Source organism: Daphnia carinata, chromosome 2, assembly GCF_022539665.2.
Source record: "Daphnia carinata strain CSIRO-1 chromosome 2, CSIRO_AGI_Dcar_HiC_V3, whole genome shotgun sequence".
NCBI lineage: Eukaryota > Metazoa > Arthropoda > Branchiopoda > Diplostraca > Daphniidae > Daphnia > Daphnia carinata.
Window position 1 is genome coordinate 766,279 of NC_081332.1, and position 16,174 is coordinate 782,452.

The 16,174-nt window shown below is 38.6% G+C and overlaps 7 protein-coding genes across 9 annotated transcripts; 2 read left to right on the forward strand and 5 right to left on the reverse strand.

Moving 5' to 3' along the window:
- Positions 1-986: 986 nt before the first annotated feature.
- Positions 987-4,749, forward strand: LOC132087757 (vascular endothelial growth factor receptor 1-like). Its single transcript, XM_059494111.1, is given in 18 exon segments — positions 987-1,181; positions 1,246-1,399; positions 1,463-1,543; positions 1,607-1,794; positions 1,856-2,030; positions 2,100-2,273; positions 2,333-2,521; positions 2,581-2,678; positions 2,735-2,977; positions 3,062-3,203; positions 3,262-3,281; positions 3,283-3,511; positions 3,570-3,717; positions 3,774-3,862; positions 3,906-4,054; positions 4,123-4,242; positions 4,304-4,433; positions 4,495-4,749. Coding segments are annotated over 18 exon segments (2,751 nt in total). The 3' UTR covers positions 4,722-4,749.
- Positions 4,750-5,834: 1,085 nt separating this feature from the next.
- On the reverse strand, positions 5,835-6,631 carry LOC130698282 (uncharacterized). The gene is made up of 3 exons (XM_057521022.2): positions 6,533-6,631; positions 6,263-6,466; positions 5,835-6,192 (listed from the first exon to the last, which is right to left on the reverse strand). The coding sequence occupies exons 1-3, from the start codon at positions 6,548-6,550 to the stop codon at positions 6,067-6,069; spliced, it is 348 nt and encodes a 115-aa protein (XP_057377005.1). The 5' UTR covers positions 6,551-6,631; the 3' UTR covers positions 5,835-6,066.
- Positions 6,632-7,293: 662 nt separating this feature from the next.
- LOC130698278 (uncharacterized) lies at positions 7,294-8,522 on the forward strand. 2 transcript variants are annotated; one of them, XM_057521017.2, is made up of 5 exons: positions 7,294-7,413; positions 7,574-7,722; positions 7,777-7,883; positions 7,940-8,073; positions 8,153-8,522. In XM_057521017.2, the coding sequence occupies exons 2-5, from the start codon at positions 7,577-7,579 to the stop codon at positions 8,402-8,404; spliced, it is 639 nt and encodes a 212-aa protein (XP_057377000.1). In that variant the 5' UTR covers positions 7,294-7,413; positions 7,574-7,576; the 3' UTR covers positions 8,405-8,522. The 2 variants fall into 2 exon arrangements, with proteins under 2 accessions (XP_057377000.1, XP_057376998.2); XM_057521015.2 differs by having other exon boundaries at positions 7,334-7,481; positions 8,153-8,517.
- A 461-nt stretch (positions 8,523-8,983) lies between these two features.
- Positions 8,984-11,002, reverse strand: LOC130698277 (katanin p60 ATPase-containing subunit A-like 1). Its single transcript, XM_057521014.2, has 5 exons — positions 10,830-11,002; positions 10,602-10,659; positions 10,431-10,539; positions 9,741-10,371; positions 8,984-9,684 (listed from the first exon to the last, which is right to left on the reverse strand). The coding sequence occupies exons 1-5, from the start codon at positions 10,880-10,882 to the stop codon at positions 9,087-9,089; spliced, it is 1,449 nt and encodes a 482-aa protein (XP_057376997.1). The 5' UTR covers positions 10,883-11,002; the 3' UTR covers positions 8,984-9,086.
- Positions 11,003-11,076: 74 nt separating this feature from the next.
- Positions 11,077-11,824, reverse strand: LOC130698280 (ubiquitin-like FUBI-ribosomal protein eS30 fusion protein). The gene is made up of 3 exons (XM_057521020.2): positions 11,736-11,824; positions 11,488-11,623; positions 11,077-11,374 (listed from the first exon to the last, which is right to left on the reverse strand). The coding sequence occupies exons 1-3, from the start codon at positions 11,808-11,810 to the stop codon at positions 11,190-11,192; spliced, it is 396 nt and encodes a 131-aa protein (XP_057377003.1). The 5' UTR covers positions 11,811-11,824; the 3' UTR covers positions 11,077-11,189.
- A 1,034-nt stretch (positions 11,825-12,858) lies between these two features.
- LOC130698267 (eukaryotic translation initiation factor 1A, X-chromosomal-like) lies at positions 12,859-13,663 on the reverse strand. The gene is made up of 3 exons (XM_057521010.2): positions 13,506-13,663; positions 13,204-13,391; positions 12,859-13,135 (listed from the first exon to the last, which is right to left on the reverse strand). The coding sequence occupies exons 1-3, from the start codon at positions 13,519-13,521 to the stop codon at positions 12,896-12,898; spliced, it is 444 nt and encodes a 147-aa protein (XP_057376993.1). The 5' UTR covers positions 13,522-13,663; the 3' UTR covers positions 12,859-12,895.
- Positions 13,664-13,734: 71 nt separating this feature from the next.
- Positions 13,735-15,895, reverse strand: LOC130698266 (polycomb protein EED-like). Of its 2 annotated transcripts, none has more exons than XM_059494227.1 (7): positions 15,545-15,895; positions 15,328-15,470; positions 15,094-15,269; positions 14,902-15,033; positions 14,341-14,744; positions 14,117-14,272; positions 13,735-14,002 (listed from the first exon to the last, which is right to left on the reverse strand). In XM_059494227.1, the coding sequence occupies exons 1-7, from the start codon at positions 15,611-15,613 to the stop codon at positions 13,802-13,804; spliced, it is 1,281 nt and encodes a 426-aa protein (XP_059350210.1). In that variant the 5' UTR covers positions 15,614-15,895; the 3' UTR covers positions 13,735-13,801. The 2 variants fall into 2 exon arrangements, with proteins under 2 accessions (XP_059350210.1, XP_057376991.1); XM_057521008.2 differs by having other exon boundaries at positions 14,902-15,037; positions 15,098-15,269; positions 15,545-15,890.
- Positions 15,896-16,174: the final 279 nt, after the last annotated feature.

Consider the following 16,174-nt stretch of genomic DNA (forward strand, 5'->3'; position numbering starts at 1 on the left):
TGCTAAATTTGCATCGTATGTTCCATTTGAAATTTCCTTCATTCACCAAGGTCTTGTAACGAGTTGTGTACGATAATAGCAACACTTGCTCTTCGCCTACCTTGGCAATGTTTCTTTCGACAATTGGGACCAGAGTGCCTGAACCCTTGCAGAGATATCAGATGCATCTCCTGAACAGAGGATTTTTATCCGATTCAAAACCAGAAAGATAAATTATTATAGCAATTTGTTAACGTTGGAGTAGAAATCATGATAGTTTTAATTTGCCGCCATTAACGATTAGCAGAAGCTTCTAGAACAAGGAGACGTAATTTGTCAGCTATTAATTAATGGGGTAAGATTTTGTGTCAATAACTATTATTTTATTTTATTCCTGTTCTTAAAACTTTTACTGTTGTCTTTTACTGTCGGATGGATTTACTGATGATGTTTAGCATCGTCCAATCACTTGCTTTGCAGAGGATACACAACTATTCTTTGGCGTACGAGATGGTCTTGTTTTCTGTTCGGCTCTCATAGACACTTAATTCAAATCAATTCACTTAATTTAAATCCACTAAAAAAGACATGTGGCTCTCAAGCCATTTCACTTTAAGATAACCGAATAAGACTTACGTTAGGGCGAAGCATCAAAATTTTCAAGTAGAAGTATCGCCTTAACCACACGACCACCTAGCCGATAAGTTCAAATCTCCATGACATTACTTCATAAATTTCCCTAAAATAGAGGGAAAACAAAACGATAACCGCACATCCACCAAGTGGTAAAATGGAAGCATATCGAGAAGGAGATGATATCGCTGTTGCCAAGTTGAGATTTATCATCGGAAAACCACTTCTCCACTCTAGAATGATTTCTCCCTGCAGCTCTGTCACGACCTACAGTAGCATTGTGTTAACGTTGCCTGTCGGTGTTCTCTAAATTTATCAAAGAAAATCAAAACGAAATTAGTAAAGTGGATTCAAAAGTGAAACCAACAAGAACAATGTTATTCGTCGTATTCTTCACATTGTTGCCCTTAGGAAGTGATGCCAATCAGATAGTGATGATTCCCCATCACCAACCACACATCGAAAAAGAAGGTGATAATCTCAATTTAACTTGCATCTACCGGTTCAACAGCGACGAAGAGAAAACGTCAGCCAACATTACGTGGATACTGCCCCTTACCAGGAAGTGCGTAAATACGAAAGATCAGTTTTTAAAAACTTACATTGAAATAAAATGAACTTCAAACACAACAGCCAACGGAAAGACGTTTGGATTACGAAGTCGAGAGGAATACAACTCACTTGACATCGACGGTGACATTGACACAGACCAAGCCCACCGACACGGGATATTATCGATGCGTTGTACGCCCCGAAATTCAAATCGCCCACTACGTTTACTTTTACAGTCAGTTCTAACTTTTAAATATTCGGTTATTTAAAGGAAAATAATTCTTTTTGATACAATTAGATGGATGGCCACTAGTTTTCACGGAGACGGAAAACTTGTTTAACAAGTTAGATCATCTCGAATCCTACATTTACGTTTACGGTCAGCTCTCACTTTTAAGTAGTCGGTTATTCAAAAGAAAATAATTCTTTTTGATACAATTAGGTTTTAAGCTAGTTTTCACGGAGACGAAAGACTTGTTTAACAAATTGGCTCCTCTCGAATTTGACACATATATGACGTTTGCGGGTGAACCTCTCGACATCCCGTGCAGACCAACCCACCCAAATGTCACCGTTTCACTCTACCGCGAAACGCTTACGCCAAACGATGAACTGAAATGGAACTTGATTGTAACCCACGCTAAACAAAAGATAATAATAAACTTCCAAGTAAATTGATTTAAACAACCAGGAATTGTCACGTGACTTGGGAAACGCCAGTTGGTTGCTGAAACCTTTGCCAGAACGTGGACTGAGGTTAACCAATATGACACTAAGTGACATAGGAAAATACAAGTGTGTAGGCACCGAGTCGGTACGACCAACTGCTGGACCCACCACAATCCATTTCAGGATTTCCATCAACAGTAATTTCGTGCGCTGATCGAAATCCAAAATCGAATTCACCTCAAGCGAATTGAACGCAAAAAATATAGGAATGGAACTCGTTAGGGTTGGTGATCCAATCGAAGGCAACAACGTGACACTCATCTGTAAAACCTTCTGCGAAAGTGATCGCAATACGGTGGAATTTTGGAAAAACGATTGGTTTTACTTCAACAAGAACACCGGCCAAAAACAATGGATCGATCGAAGTAACCTTCGTAAAGGTATGCGATAATTTCAGTGTCAAAGACAATGTCCCTTCATTCACTCCAAATTGCAACAGGATTTCTACTAGAAAAAAAACGGTTCTCTATGATATCAGGCAACTCTCTCGATGGAATATTCCCGTACGGTTTGTACGAAAGTCGTTTGCATCTGCAAAGAATTGGCTTCAATACGCACACGCACTTTGAATGCAGAGCCTATGCCAGCGGTCGAAACATTGCCCAATCCATTACTTTAACCGTTCAAGGTATTTACTTCATTTTTGTGGATGGCAAAATTGAAGTGCAATTAACTTTTTAATAAAAGAAAGCATGGATCCAGTGGATGTCAAACTGGGAAAAGGAATAGCTCAAAATTTGACTTGCAAACGCTTAAGTGATGACGTCCACATCCAATGGTTCAAGGTAAACAAAACCAATTTTTAATCCTCAATGAAATCAATACGATTTTGGAATATCAGGATGACGAGGAATATAAGGGATTAATCTATACGAACGATACTTCATCAATTTTATCATTCAACAAAAGTCATGAACAAAACGGACGTTATTCTTGTCGCTGGAACAACAGCCAAGGGGAACAGAAATTTCGAAATTTCTATTTCCCTGACGAACTTGAATCTAATGGTACTGTCATTGCTGTCTGCATATCTGTCGTGACGGTAATTATAGCTGCAATGGCAATCAAGCAATACGTGGACAAGGTGAGTTTAAACAAAATGTGCACGTTTTTCAATTTTTAAAATTCCGATTTTTGATACCCCCCCCCCCCAAAAAAAAAAAAAAAACAGAGAAATCTGGAAAAAGAAATTCAGGGAAGATTAGATGGAAATCCTGATGGCATCGATCCAAATTTGCCGATCGATTATCAAACTGAATTTCTTCCTTACGACAAACGCTGTGAATTTTCAAAACATCGCCTCAGACTCGGTTTGTGTTTTCCATTTCAAAATCAATTTCAGAAATTTAATCAACTACGAAAATGTAGGAAAACAACTGGGAAAAGGATGTTTGTTTCGGAGAAGTCTACAAATCCGAAGCTGTTGGGCTCAAAGGATCGGATGAACATGTAACGACCGTGGCCGTCAAAAAGATCCTATCGACATCGCAATTTCAAATGAAATCAAACACTGCCGCATTAGACGCTCTTATTGGAGAATTGAAAATTCTCAATTATTTGGGATCGCATTTAAATGTCGTCAATTTACTGGGGGCTTGTACTAAAGACATCATCAAAGGTAATTAATTAAATTTAGCAATTTCTTCAGTTCGGTAAAACACATTTGCTTGGGAAAGGCGAACTCTTGGTGATTATCGATTATTGCCCCTTTGGCAATTTGCAATCCTATTTGATTAAAGAACGCAACACATTTGTAAACCAATTGGATGAGATTGGTGACCTTCAACTGTTAAATGAATCGTTGGAAATTAACGAGACTCACAGGTACAAATAATTAAACAAGTCAAAAGGGAATTAAATTTAAATGCTTTAAAATCCAGTCAGGACGGTGACTCTAGTGCAAAGCCTGGACCCTCAAGTCATTCTGTAGCTCAAGTAACATCGACCAGCGACGATTCAATTTTTGTCGGTAAAGTTTCAAATTTGCGAAAACAAAACGATTTAATTCTAAGCTAAAGATGATTGCCATCAAGAAACGGAAGTCAATTGGAAATATGGAGAAAATTCAGACGCTATTACCACTGGACCCATTTCTACGTGGAATTTAATTAGCTTTTCTTTACAAATCGCCAAGGGGATGGAATTCATTGCTAGCAAAAAGGTGGCCTTTTCGGTTTTACTCTAATCTCATTAATCACGATGTTAATGGAAATATCTGATATCGATAAGGTTCTCCATGGCGATTTAGCGTCTCGCAATGTCCTTTTAGCCGATCATGGAATTGTCAAAATTGCAGATTTTGGAATGGCCAGACAAATGAAAAATTACATTTACGAAATGAAGGGACAGGTAAATTTGACAACCCTGGGCATCTAAAATTGGCGTTCATTTGCTTTGATTTCGTTAAAAGGGATTACTACCAATTAAATGGATGGCTATTGAATCACTGGCGGATCACGTATTTTCCAGTAAGTCCGATGTCTGGTCTTACGGCATTGTTCTATGGGAAATCTTTGCCCTGGGAAAAATTGCTTACCCAGGTATTACAAGGATCAAATTTCAATTAGCCTATTGAGATTTACATTTCTGTATTTTTTCAAGGTATGAACGGCCTTATACTCGTCAAAAATATTCAAGAAGGACTACGAATGGATAAACCAGATTACGCGCCAAATTTCTTTGGAGAAATGATGAAAAGTTGTTGGAACAAAGAACGAAACGAACGACTAACGTTTCATCATCTGGCCAACACGATCGAGAAGTACATGGAGCCATTCGTTAGCTCTGGCTACTTGGATACAACTTTCATGAAAAATAATGCCAACTAAGACGTTGATGACTCTTCCCTCGGAATGACTTGCAACGAAATTTCAAGGACACGAAACAATTTCGATGTAGCCCCACCCCTTCTTTAGAGAAAAACGTTAAACAATTGTGGGCGAGAAAGAAACAAAATGATGGGCACGTTGCTCAAGTAGTGTTTGCACGCACTAAAAAAACCAATTCACTTTCAATTAGGAAATAATCTTTAACAAAACCCAATATTAGCGGGAAAAAAATACTTTTTGGCGCTTTTTACTTACAAAGTTAAATTTTTTTTGGCTTTAAAACCTATTCATGTGCTTTGAACCAAATTACTAAAAGTACTAACATAAAGTTTAATAAAAAAAAAACTATACCTTATTCCAGTTCAGAGACTAGATGGTCCCAACATTCCATTGGTGCAAAACAAAGGAGCCACAGCAATCCGTCCACGTGGTTTTATTTCTTGGCAATTAACCACATTAAACACTCCGCGAACAATTAACTAACAATCAGTATCGGTTATTTTAGAATTTCAACTATCAAAAGAATGTTAATCTATTACCTTTGTTAGTTGTTCGGTTACATAGTTGAGGGAACAGATGAAATAACAGTTCACTACGAATGTACTTGCTCTGCCGAGATTTGGAGTCAAACTGATCACATCGACCAATTTTGGCGCCCGCGTCTTCTAGAATTCTACCCACCCCCTTCTCAAAACAAAAACATAATCAAATCAAATTCGATTTCAACCATTTAAGTAAACATTATCTGTTTTTAATGCCACCTTTTAATGTATCTTTTCATCGAAAAAGGTAAAGAGTATCTAAAAATGTGCTACGAAATCTACAAAATGTATCGAGATCTGAAATCGAACTGAGTAGTTGACAACGGGCGCCATTTTTGTCTAAAAATCTACCCCTCCCTCAGAAAAAAATAATCCAACAAAAATGGAGAAATTTACGAAATTAAAAACCAAATAAACAGCAAAAAAACTAATTAACTATAAGGCAATATAATTTTAAATATTTATTAAAGATTTCCTGTTAACTGTATTCGAGTACCGTACCTGTACGAACTCTTTGTTTGAAAGGAATACAACGTGTCTCAACTGTTGACGAGAAACGAGTTTAAACAGCTGAAATACCATAATTTTCTTTTATTGTTCTCTTTTTTTGAAGGGGATGGGGGATTTAGGAAATGACATATCCGACCAGCAGATGGCGTCATCGCCAAAAGGAAGCTCAAAACAAATACCAAACATGGATGACAATTTGTTTTCAATGGTGGTCAAGAAAAAGCATCTCCATTCTTGTGTAACAACAGGAATAGAACATGTTGTCATGTCGCTAACAAAACATTAATCGTTGTCTAGTATTTGACAGGGGCAGCCTCGTAAGCAGGAGCAGGCTCGGAATAAGCTGGTGCGTAACTGTCGCCATGGTTGTATTCCCAGTAGTGCTCACCGTAGCCGTCGTAAGTGTCGGCCCACTTGACCTGTTTTTTTAAGGGAATTGCAAAAATGAGTAAACAAAATTACAGGCAAATTAAATGGGAGCTATAATACCTTTGTGCGGAAACGGTGGTCCTTGGATTGCTCATAGCGAGAAGTGTGGTGAGCAGCATTTCCACGGTTGTAGCCAAATTCATATTCTTTTTCACTGGGTACATTGGCATACTGGAAGTAGCCATCATATTTCTTTTCGTAGGCAGGTGGTGCGTATTCACCATCAGCCATTACAGTGGCCACAACAGCACCCAAAACTAGAATCTAAATTTAATACAAATTTAAGTAAAATTTCAAAGATAATTTAGCAGAGAATAAGAAGAAACTCACCACGAGAGAGGTCTTCATGTTTGATGATACAAGACAAGACTGGGAATATCGACGTTGACGATATCCAGCCTTTATATACCACCTGTATGTGCCCAGTACCTAAAAAAAAACAGATTCAACACATGTGGTCATATTCTTTGTGGGCCATTGCTCTTGACGATTAGGCCACAATCGTGAGCTAGTCATTTGTGTCGTGTAACCCATTTCCTGTAACACACTACGCCTCCGTTATCTTCTTCCATCAAGCCTGAGGGGACGAATAAATATACTTCATGAGTTTGCTCCGCTAATCCACTTTCCCGCAACAGCTTCGCACCTGTTGCACGATAAATAATTTTCTCCTTATTTGCTTTCTTTTTTCTCCCTATTTTATATTTTTATTGTTTAAAAATACTCAACATTTCTTTAAATACACTAATTAGAAACGAATAGGGAAAGTGTCTTAATTATTTAATAAATAAAACTTACCATGTTCTCCTTTAAAATAAGAGTTCAATATCGCCCATTTTTTCTAGTTAAAAAAAGGCGTTCCATTGTTAGAAAAAAGGAAGGAAAAAAAACCAAGGATAATGACAAATCAACCGAGAAAAAAGGTAAATGACCTTTGAATACGTTTTTTTTCCATTCCTAGAATTGCTTTCGCGGTCACGGCCTCAATATTTTTTTTTTACATACACCTAATTCCTTCCATTTTTTGTCTAATGGTTTTCAAAGCTATTTAGAGAATCTTATGGAAATGAAGGAGGAAAAGGATGGGTCAGAAAAATAAATACCTTCTTATTTTTTGTGCTGTTCTTGCGATATGCAGTCAACGTTGAGAATTTGTAACATGCAGAACAGCAAGCCAAACGTTGCAGTTGGTTACCATCGACATAATCCAGGTGCTCACGTCCTCATCAGCCTCTCAGTTATCAATATTTTCCTTTGGCTACTGTGCACCACATTTTCAGTCAGTTCTTAAAAAACAATGTAGTTATACCTAAATAAAAAGTAGTTGCTATTTATACTAATTCACGTTCCCAAAAATATAATTATTTGTAGGCTATGATTTTGATTCGATTCAACTCACCCAATTCACTGATTCGGTTCGCTTCGCTCGATCTCATTAGTCCAGGAGTTTGGGGCTCACTTTTTTATGGCCTGGGTGGCCTTCTGGGTATCTGCGCCGCCTATGAAAGAAGACAGCCCATGTAATAATGATAACAATATTCAAATTAACTCTTATTGATGATTATTGTTTACAGATTAGTGGGAACTTTGGTGCTGGCCATGTTATCCATCTTCAGTTCGTTGGGAATTGCGGCCGTCAGTGGGGCCATGGCCGTGTCACCTCGATTCCGTTCTTATAACAGTATGTATTTAAACGTTCAGTAATTGAGAACCATTCTAATTGATCAAATTGAATAGATGCAATATGGCTAGGATTGGAGTGGACCCTGCTCATTTTGAGCATTTTCGGTTTTATTGTCAACTTGTCTGTCTTCGTGTCTGTTTCCGTACTCATTTGCCGGCCCTGTTGTCCAAATAATAGGAATCATAATGTTAGTATTTTTATGACCATTGTAAAATATTTAGTTTTACTCACTAAGATTTGTAGCTGATGACTTTATATTGTTGCAGTATCATCAACGGCAGCAACTTCCTCCTGCTCCATTACCACCAAACTGTAACAACAATAACATTCATAATGGCAATTATGCATGTGCTGCAGAGATGGCAAACATGACTTTGGTACCACCACCTCCACTGGGATTTGTAATTAACCCACCAGTTGCCTCACAGCAAAGGCAACTGCAGACAAGTCAACATCAGCAAAGTTATAATTCTTCTCCATTACCTCATGGGATCGTTGCCTCAGAAACGAATTTTTGAGTTGCTTTGTACTTGAAATTTAAGTCTTCATTCTGGTGTCATGCAAGTTTGATTGCTTTTAGCTCCTCCTAGTCATTTAAAATGTCTCTTATTATTGCCAACATGTGGCTTATGCTCAATAGAAAACTCAACCAGCATCTTTTGCCTTGACAATTTCACAACAGAATGTTGGTTCTTTGTAGTGCAATATTTCTTGCCATAATTTTTAAAGATCTTAGAAAAAATAGCTTCATTTCCAAATTAACTTCATATACAACTAAACTTGTAATTATCCATATCAAAAGTAAAATTGGATAGACGGCCACGTGACCTCTTCAATTCGTTACCTGATTGTCAATGTTCAATAACCACGCATCGATAATATCAAACTAAATGACTGATGGCGGAAACTACACCATCAAGGATTTTAGTTTCATAACTACCTAACATTAGCACACAAATATTTCTACTAAAATGAATATTAATAGAAAAATGACAACCAGTTGAAATTTGGCCGCCAACTTTTATGTCGTCACACAAGATTAAAAAACGTTGCCACATTGTAATTTGATCCAGGTGTTTATTTTTTTTCTCGCGCAACATTGCCATTCTCTTACAAACTTCGGAAAAGATTTCGTTCTAGATTTTACATAAATACATTATTTTCTTTCTAACGACGTCCAGATATAACTATTCAATTGAATTAAAAAGATCCGAATTCTTTCATCCAATTATCGTAAGCCGCCATATCGGTAAAAGAGACGCTGGTCTTGCAACGTTTAACGGCATCAAAGAAGTCCTGACTAGTAATCGGTTCATCCAAGTCAGTTTTTGTCAACTGACGAATTTGTTCGGTCGATTTTCCTGCAATTTTACGTCGAAGACTCATCATGGCTGCATCCCGGCAAACAGATAAGATATCTGCTCCAGAATAACCATCCAATTTCTTGGCAATTTTACTCAAATTGAGACGAGAATCTAATTTCATTCCTGTCAAATGAAGCTTCAACATTTCTTCACGAGCAGCTCCATCAGGAAGTGGAATGTAAATACGTTTCTCGAAACGCCTCCGAAACGCTTCATCAACATACCAGGGATGATTCGAAGCAGCCAATACCAAAATGTTGTGTTCGTTATTTTCCTCTTCTTGGATAAGTCCATCCATTTGAATGAGCAATTCAGATTGAAAGCGTCGTGAAGCTTCGTGATCGTGAGCTGCATTCCTCTTAGCAACTAGAGCATCCACTTCGTCAATAAAAATGATACTGGGTGCTAGTTTTCTTGCCATATGAAACAGGATCCTTTAAAGATAAACTATTATCATTTGAATAATGAAATGAGATGAAAATGAATTTACCTGACCAACTTTTCAGACTCTCCTCTGTACTTGGAAGTCAACGTAGATGAGGTCACATTAAAAAAAGTAGATTTGCATTCTGTGGCAACTGCTTTTGCAAGCAGAGTTTTGCCTGTTCCAGGTGGACCAACAAGTAAAACACCTTTCCATGGACGTCGAATTCCTTTGAAGAAATCAGGAACTATATTCGGCAATACAACTACTTCCTGGAGTAAAGATTTGGCATCTTTCAATCCAGCAATAGATGTCCATTGCACGTTGGGTTTACGTTGAAGGACGTCCCTTTCAATCATTTCAACTAGGCATCGTTCACAACCGAGTTCCATTGTGATTTGATTAACCAATTCGTCGTTGGGACGTTGATCAGCTTTGGCCATTTTACCGGTACGTTTGACATTTCTCTGTGCGGTTTGGTTGTTTAAAGCTTTCTTCCTTATGTTATTCTTTGCTTGATTTGTTGTACCCATTCGACTGGAGGATTTTGAACTAATTGGTGATTTTGAAGGTTCCGGACTGCTGCTGTAAATGGATGGAAGGCTGTAGACGGATTTCGGATTACTTGTACGTCTAAGAGAATTACGCCAAACTTCGTCTTCCGATAAACGTGAATTGTTTTTGTCTTCACTACTTCCTGTTTTTTAACATAACATTTAAACTTGTTTAAATAAAGGTTTATTAACGATTTAATACCTTGTCGGAGAATCTGAGGTTGAGGCTTCTTAAACAGCCCGCGTTCGGCAGATGAATGTAATGCAGCCATGTGAGGATACGAGAACGAGGCCGCCTTAGATCCCAGAACCTTTTGATTCACAAGAAAATCGATTAGATGAAGGTTAAGGTGAACTCATTATTATAACTCACCATCGAATCCATTAGGTTAGCAACTTGTCTAACATTGTCTGTTGCTGTTGCCGATGTCCTGTGAAAATGTGAAAAATGAATTCAACGGTGTACCTTCCATTGTCTACCCTCATTGTTGCCACTAGCAACCAATTCCTTGTTACTGCAACCCTCATCGACCATGACCATGCGGCTAATGACGTAATTTACAATTCTGCATCCTTCACCTACATTTAACAATAAACTCACCTGAAAAATGGATCGCAGAAAAAATCCTGAAAAAAAGAATTAAACAAAGCCATGAACCATCCGAGCCTGGCACGTCTTTACTTGGGCACCGTCTGCAACCGACTGACCGAACGAGCCACCCCGACGTTGGTTCACTCAGACGTAAATAATCAATACATGGTGAAAAATACCGAATCAAAATGACCCAGTTGAAGACTCAACCATCAAGGTCGATGCGGGTGCTAAGAAAACGAATACACAATAGATCCACTTTTTTCCACTTCCAAACGATCGATCGGCCAATGTAATCATTCTTTTCCTTTCAAAATGTTACATCAAGGCTTCATGACATGTGGGAGCGTGGTGGTACAGTTTCTGTTTTTAAGCGGCGTTGGCGTTAGGTCCCTTCTTGCGGCCGAAAGTGGGGACGACATTGACGAATCGCCTGTTGTACTGGACGCGACGCTTAGCACGGCCGGTCTTCTTCTTCTTCTTCTCTTGCTTGTCGACCTTGGGTGTCTGGTGCTTCACCTTACCGGCACGAGCCAGAGAACCGTGCACCTTACCTAAAAAGTGAAAATGATAGTTTACATTAAATTATGACACAGGCAAAAATCTAGAGGCAACTAAAATTATACATAAAAAAGGAATTATGTAAGACAATCTTAAGTGATCATACCTCCGAGCAAGGGCACTGTGACATCAACGGTGGCTGATGTGAGAGAAGAGATGTTGATCTCATCTGCCAATGGGGCACCAACCGAGAAAAGTCTCAGCTCACTGACTGGCAAGTTCTCCAGCACAGCGATCTTGGACTGGAACATAAGAAAATAAAAAGTTCTGTCAATAATCATATGGGTTTCAACACAATGTTAATTTTTTTTTCATGAAATAAGCACTCTATTACATTAAAAAGGTTAAACTAACCTTAAGCTCGGCAATGCTTTCGCTGCCGGTGCATTCCAGAAGGTGCGTATTCTGTCCTCGGATCGTCAACTGCATTCTGGATATTTTTGACCTATTGAAAATGCGAAATAATTTTATTTAGTAACAGTGTCAAAAATATTAAAGTTTCAATATCAATGTAAAAGGAAACGTCACTCACTTTATCGGTCAGCAGGCAATGTGTTTTCAGCAATGGCGGAAACGGGAAAGGCTGGAGAAGACAAGCACAATAGGGGAAGGAAGCTCCGTTGCCAAGTAAAACCTAATTGAAAACCCAAACTTATTTTATTTTATTGTAAATCTGAAGAAACTCTAAATAAATAAATATGTTCTTAGTAAAAATATAGCGCAAATAAAATTTTCATAATAATTAATTTTTCACCGTGACGTTTTATAAAAATGAAAGTTATTTTAGTTTGTACCACTATTACATTAACGCTATTGACAATCCCTAAAAACAGCAGTCCATACAAAGAAGAATCTGAGAAGTAGACTTGGTTACATTATGATTCATTAATTTTATTCATTATTCTTATTTTACGTTAAAGCTGATCTACAAATGATAAGCAGCAACTTTCGATTTGTTTAAATATAAATATTAAAAAATACACAATCGTTTTCGGTAGCAATCCATTGAATCTACCCAATGCTTACATGTCTCAAATTTCGCGATTAAAATTATATTTGACTTATTTATCAGTTTTTTTTTTACTATTTCATAGAGGCCTCTTTCAATAACAAGGCAAACTCCTCATCACGTAACCGATTTCGCAATCAAATGGTATCTTAACACAGTGAAAAAAACACAATTTAAAGTCGTTCCCGCAGCATTTTATTAGGACAGACAGATTGAAATCATGACAAGCCGCCCAAGAATGATATATTAAACAAAATTAGCAAACAAAGTTTTTTTTGATAGTTGATCTTGATTTGTCGTTATTTTCTTTTGATGAAAATTTGCTGATTAAAACGACTCAATAATAATTCTGAGACTGTTGTTGTTGTTTTTGCTGCTGTAGGATGTGAGAAACGTTCAGGTTTCTTGAGAATGATGAAATGTTGCTATGGAAAATCCAAGTTTTCCCCGGATAGAGCTTTAATTAGTATTATGAACAAGAATTGTAATTCCTAAGTAGGCGTGTTCATATGTCGTTAATGTCGTCATCTTCGCCGGAACCAGAGTCGTCGCCGAATTCGATATCATCGTCTAAGCCGTCGTCGACAAAGTTGACAGTGTCTGTGACCTTCACTGAATCTGGGATTTCACCGTAGGTCTTCAAGTTACGGGCTTCATCAGCATTGTACTTGAGGATAACGTCAGCTTTGGCATCTTGGTAGTCTCTGAGACCGACCAGAATAATATCTCCTTGATTGATCCAGACCTATTTAAAAAACAAACATAATTGAGAATGAGCAAAATGTTTAGAAGGGTATCAAACTCGAGACTGACCTTCTTTCTGAGCTTCCCTCTGATGTGGCAAAGTCTCTTGATGCCATCAAAGCACATAGCCTCCAACCTGCCGTTTCCCAGCATTTTCGTCACTTGTGCGTACTCTTGGCCATCCTCCTTGAAGATCAATTCTCTTTTCTCGGCTTCATTCTCGTTCTTTCCCCTCCTACGATTTTTACCTCCCTTACCTATTAGACACAAAAGGGATGAAGAGAAAGTAAATGCCAAATCAAAAAACCAATCCAATAGCCAAATCTACTTAAAAAGATGTTCACGTAACGCGCTGAATATTGAAAACTCACCTTTATTCTTGGGCATGTTGAATCTCGCTGTGAAAACTTATAAAAAGCAGAGATTTCGACACACACATATGTCTCGCCACGCCAGTCACTTTACAATGGACGTGAAAAAGGAAGCAAAAAGGAATGAAACACTTCTGCCTGACGACGACATGGTTGCCATATCGCGTACATTAAAACATTTTTTTATTATGTTTTCGATTTTTATATTTTTATTACTATTCGAACATACGGAGGTATAATTCATTTTAGAGCACGAAAATAGCGTGCAAAAAATAGAGATATTCATGCATACACGATTATAGGATTCGATCCCAACGCCAAACTGTCGCGTCATCACACACGCAGAGCAATACGTGCCCATTACGACTGAGTGCCGTCTGTCGAATGGCCGTAACGCATTTTGGATGTGTCAAAACTAAATGGCGAGATGCCATGGGGTCATCAGTATCGAGATCCCATACAAAAGTCTTGCCAACTTGATTACCTAACGCCATAACCTGTATTTCAAATGAACATAATTAGACTAGATTTTTTAAATTAACGTGAAGTCGTAGCTAAACAAGAGTACGTTGAATTACGAGCTATTTAGATATATGAAAACCAAAAATTACTTTGTTCCACGAATCCAACGAGAATCGCATGAACCAGATGTCACATTCGCGATAGTCGAACCGGTGAAGAACCGTTACTGCATTATTGTTCATGACTCGAATTCCATTGTTTGCCAAACGGCCAGGTCGCCAACAAACGATGGTATTTTCACACGACTAGACGGTGAAGACATAAATGGAATTTAGATGTTGTCGGATAATTTAAGGCAAAGCACGAAAAGTACCTTGGAGAGGACGAAATCGCCGAGCCAGCGGACGCAATCGACGTAATTCCTGTGGATGTCACGAGTGGAGAAATTGGGGAAATTTTCCTGGACGGTGGCGAACGGCCTGGAACTTTTACTGGGCGCGAACGTGTAGGAATCGCCGATAGCTTTCTCGATGGCGTCCGTGTCGAGTCGCCAGAATTTCAGCGAGTGATCCATTCCGCACGAGATAACCCGGCGACCCTCCAGGTCGAAATCGGCGCTGAGCACTTCGTCCCGGTGCCCTTCGACACCGCCGAAAATGGCGATGCACTGATCGGTTCGAATGTTCCACAGTCGAAGTGCGTGATCCTTGGAAACGGACAGAAGCAAATTGGGGTCGGTCGGGTGGAATTTCAGTTCGTTGATGGCGTGTCCGTGACCTTTTTTTGAAAATCGCAAATGAACCAAAATGCATTTTGTGCCTGAGAATTCTGTGAATGCCAGTTAATGTCTGTAGTTTTGAGTATTTTTCTCCAATTTTATGAGTTCTGGAATCAGGTGTGTAACAGTAATTTGGGTACCATCTGGAATACATACCAACATAATGCTTGATGCTGCTCATTGTGGCTGGACTAATTATTCGAACAATGCCCCTGGAGCCGGCAGCTGCCAAAATGGGTTTCCCAGATTCTTCATCATAGGACCAAGCACAGGTGTAGAAGTTTTCTTCTGGCTATTGAGCACATGATCATCAACGATTGAAAAGAATGGAAACATATCCCAAGGTACCTACATCAGGGTCTGCATATGTCTGAAGCAGCTTTATCCCACCAGTTTCAGGGCATTCATAAACTGATATCCTGTGGCTGCCAACTGTGGCAAAAACAAGTGGTTGGCCCTCTCTAAGTAAGTGGTTGAATTGTACACCAAACAAAGGTTGGCCATGATCCTCTTTGATGAAAGAACTAACAACTGGAAAATTAGATGTGATAGTCAGGAATGATAAAGGATGTGATCAACAACCTAAATTTGTAGTTGATTTTTGGAATTTTAGAGCCCTTTTTTCTGCCAGGTTTGCCACGTTTTTTGGGTTTCAAAGTCGGAGTGTCACTTCTCGAGGCAGTGTCCAACGTGGAAGAACTGCCTATGCTGCTGGCAGTATCTTCCTGTGATGATTACCAAAAATTGAAGAATAAATGTCTTTGACTTGTTTATTAATGCCATATTTTAAAGAACATACCATATCGTCTCCTGACAGGTCGGCATTGTCGATGGATTCAGCTTGTTCGGTGGATCGTTTCGATGTCATAATACAACTAAGGAATTGTTTCACACACCTGAAAATGCAGCTCTAGGAATGTTAATGTAATATTGTGTCTTTTTAGTTATTTATTTGTAATATTCTTATTATTGGCCTCGTTGCGTTTCGAAAGAGACTATAAACAATGCCGACGATGCCTTCCCGCCTAGATTGTCCCTCTTTTGACAAGTATCGGAACTATGTGTTAAGAACATATTTTTTTTTCTAAAAAAATATACACGCGTGCGTGACCAAGAAAGAAAGATCTTGTCAAGCGAAACAAACACTTTGGACCATATGGTCGAGTTACAAAGGATGTGTAATGATTTGAGCAAATATAATATCATTTATTTAAGGAAACGTTTTTACGATTGGTGCAGAGTTACACGGCCTTCTTTTATTATTGCGGAATCTAAGGTTGCAGTTGCCTTTTCGGTGGTGAAATCTGAAGTCTTTTTCCGCCATGCAAACGGGGAAAAAAGGGAGCATTGAGGGTGAAAATTGCAGAAAAGAGAAGCTAAAAATAGAGCCAAACTTGGTGGAAGCAGGGCGGAACGAGAGCCGTTTTGT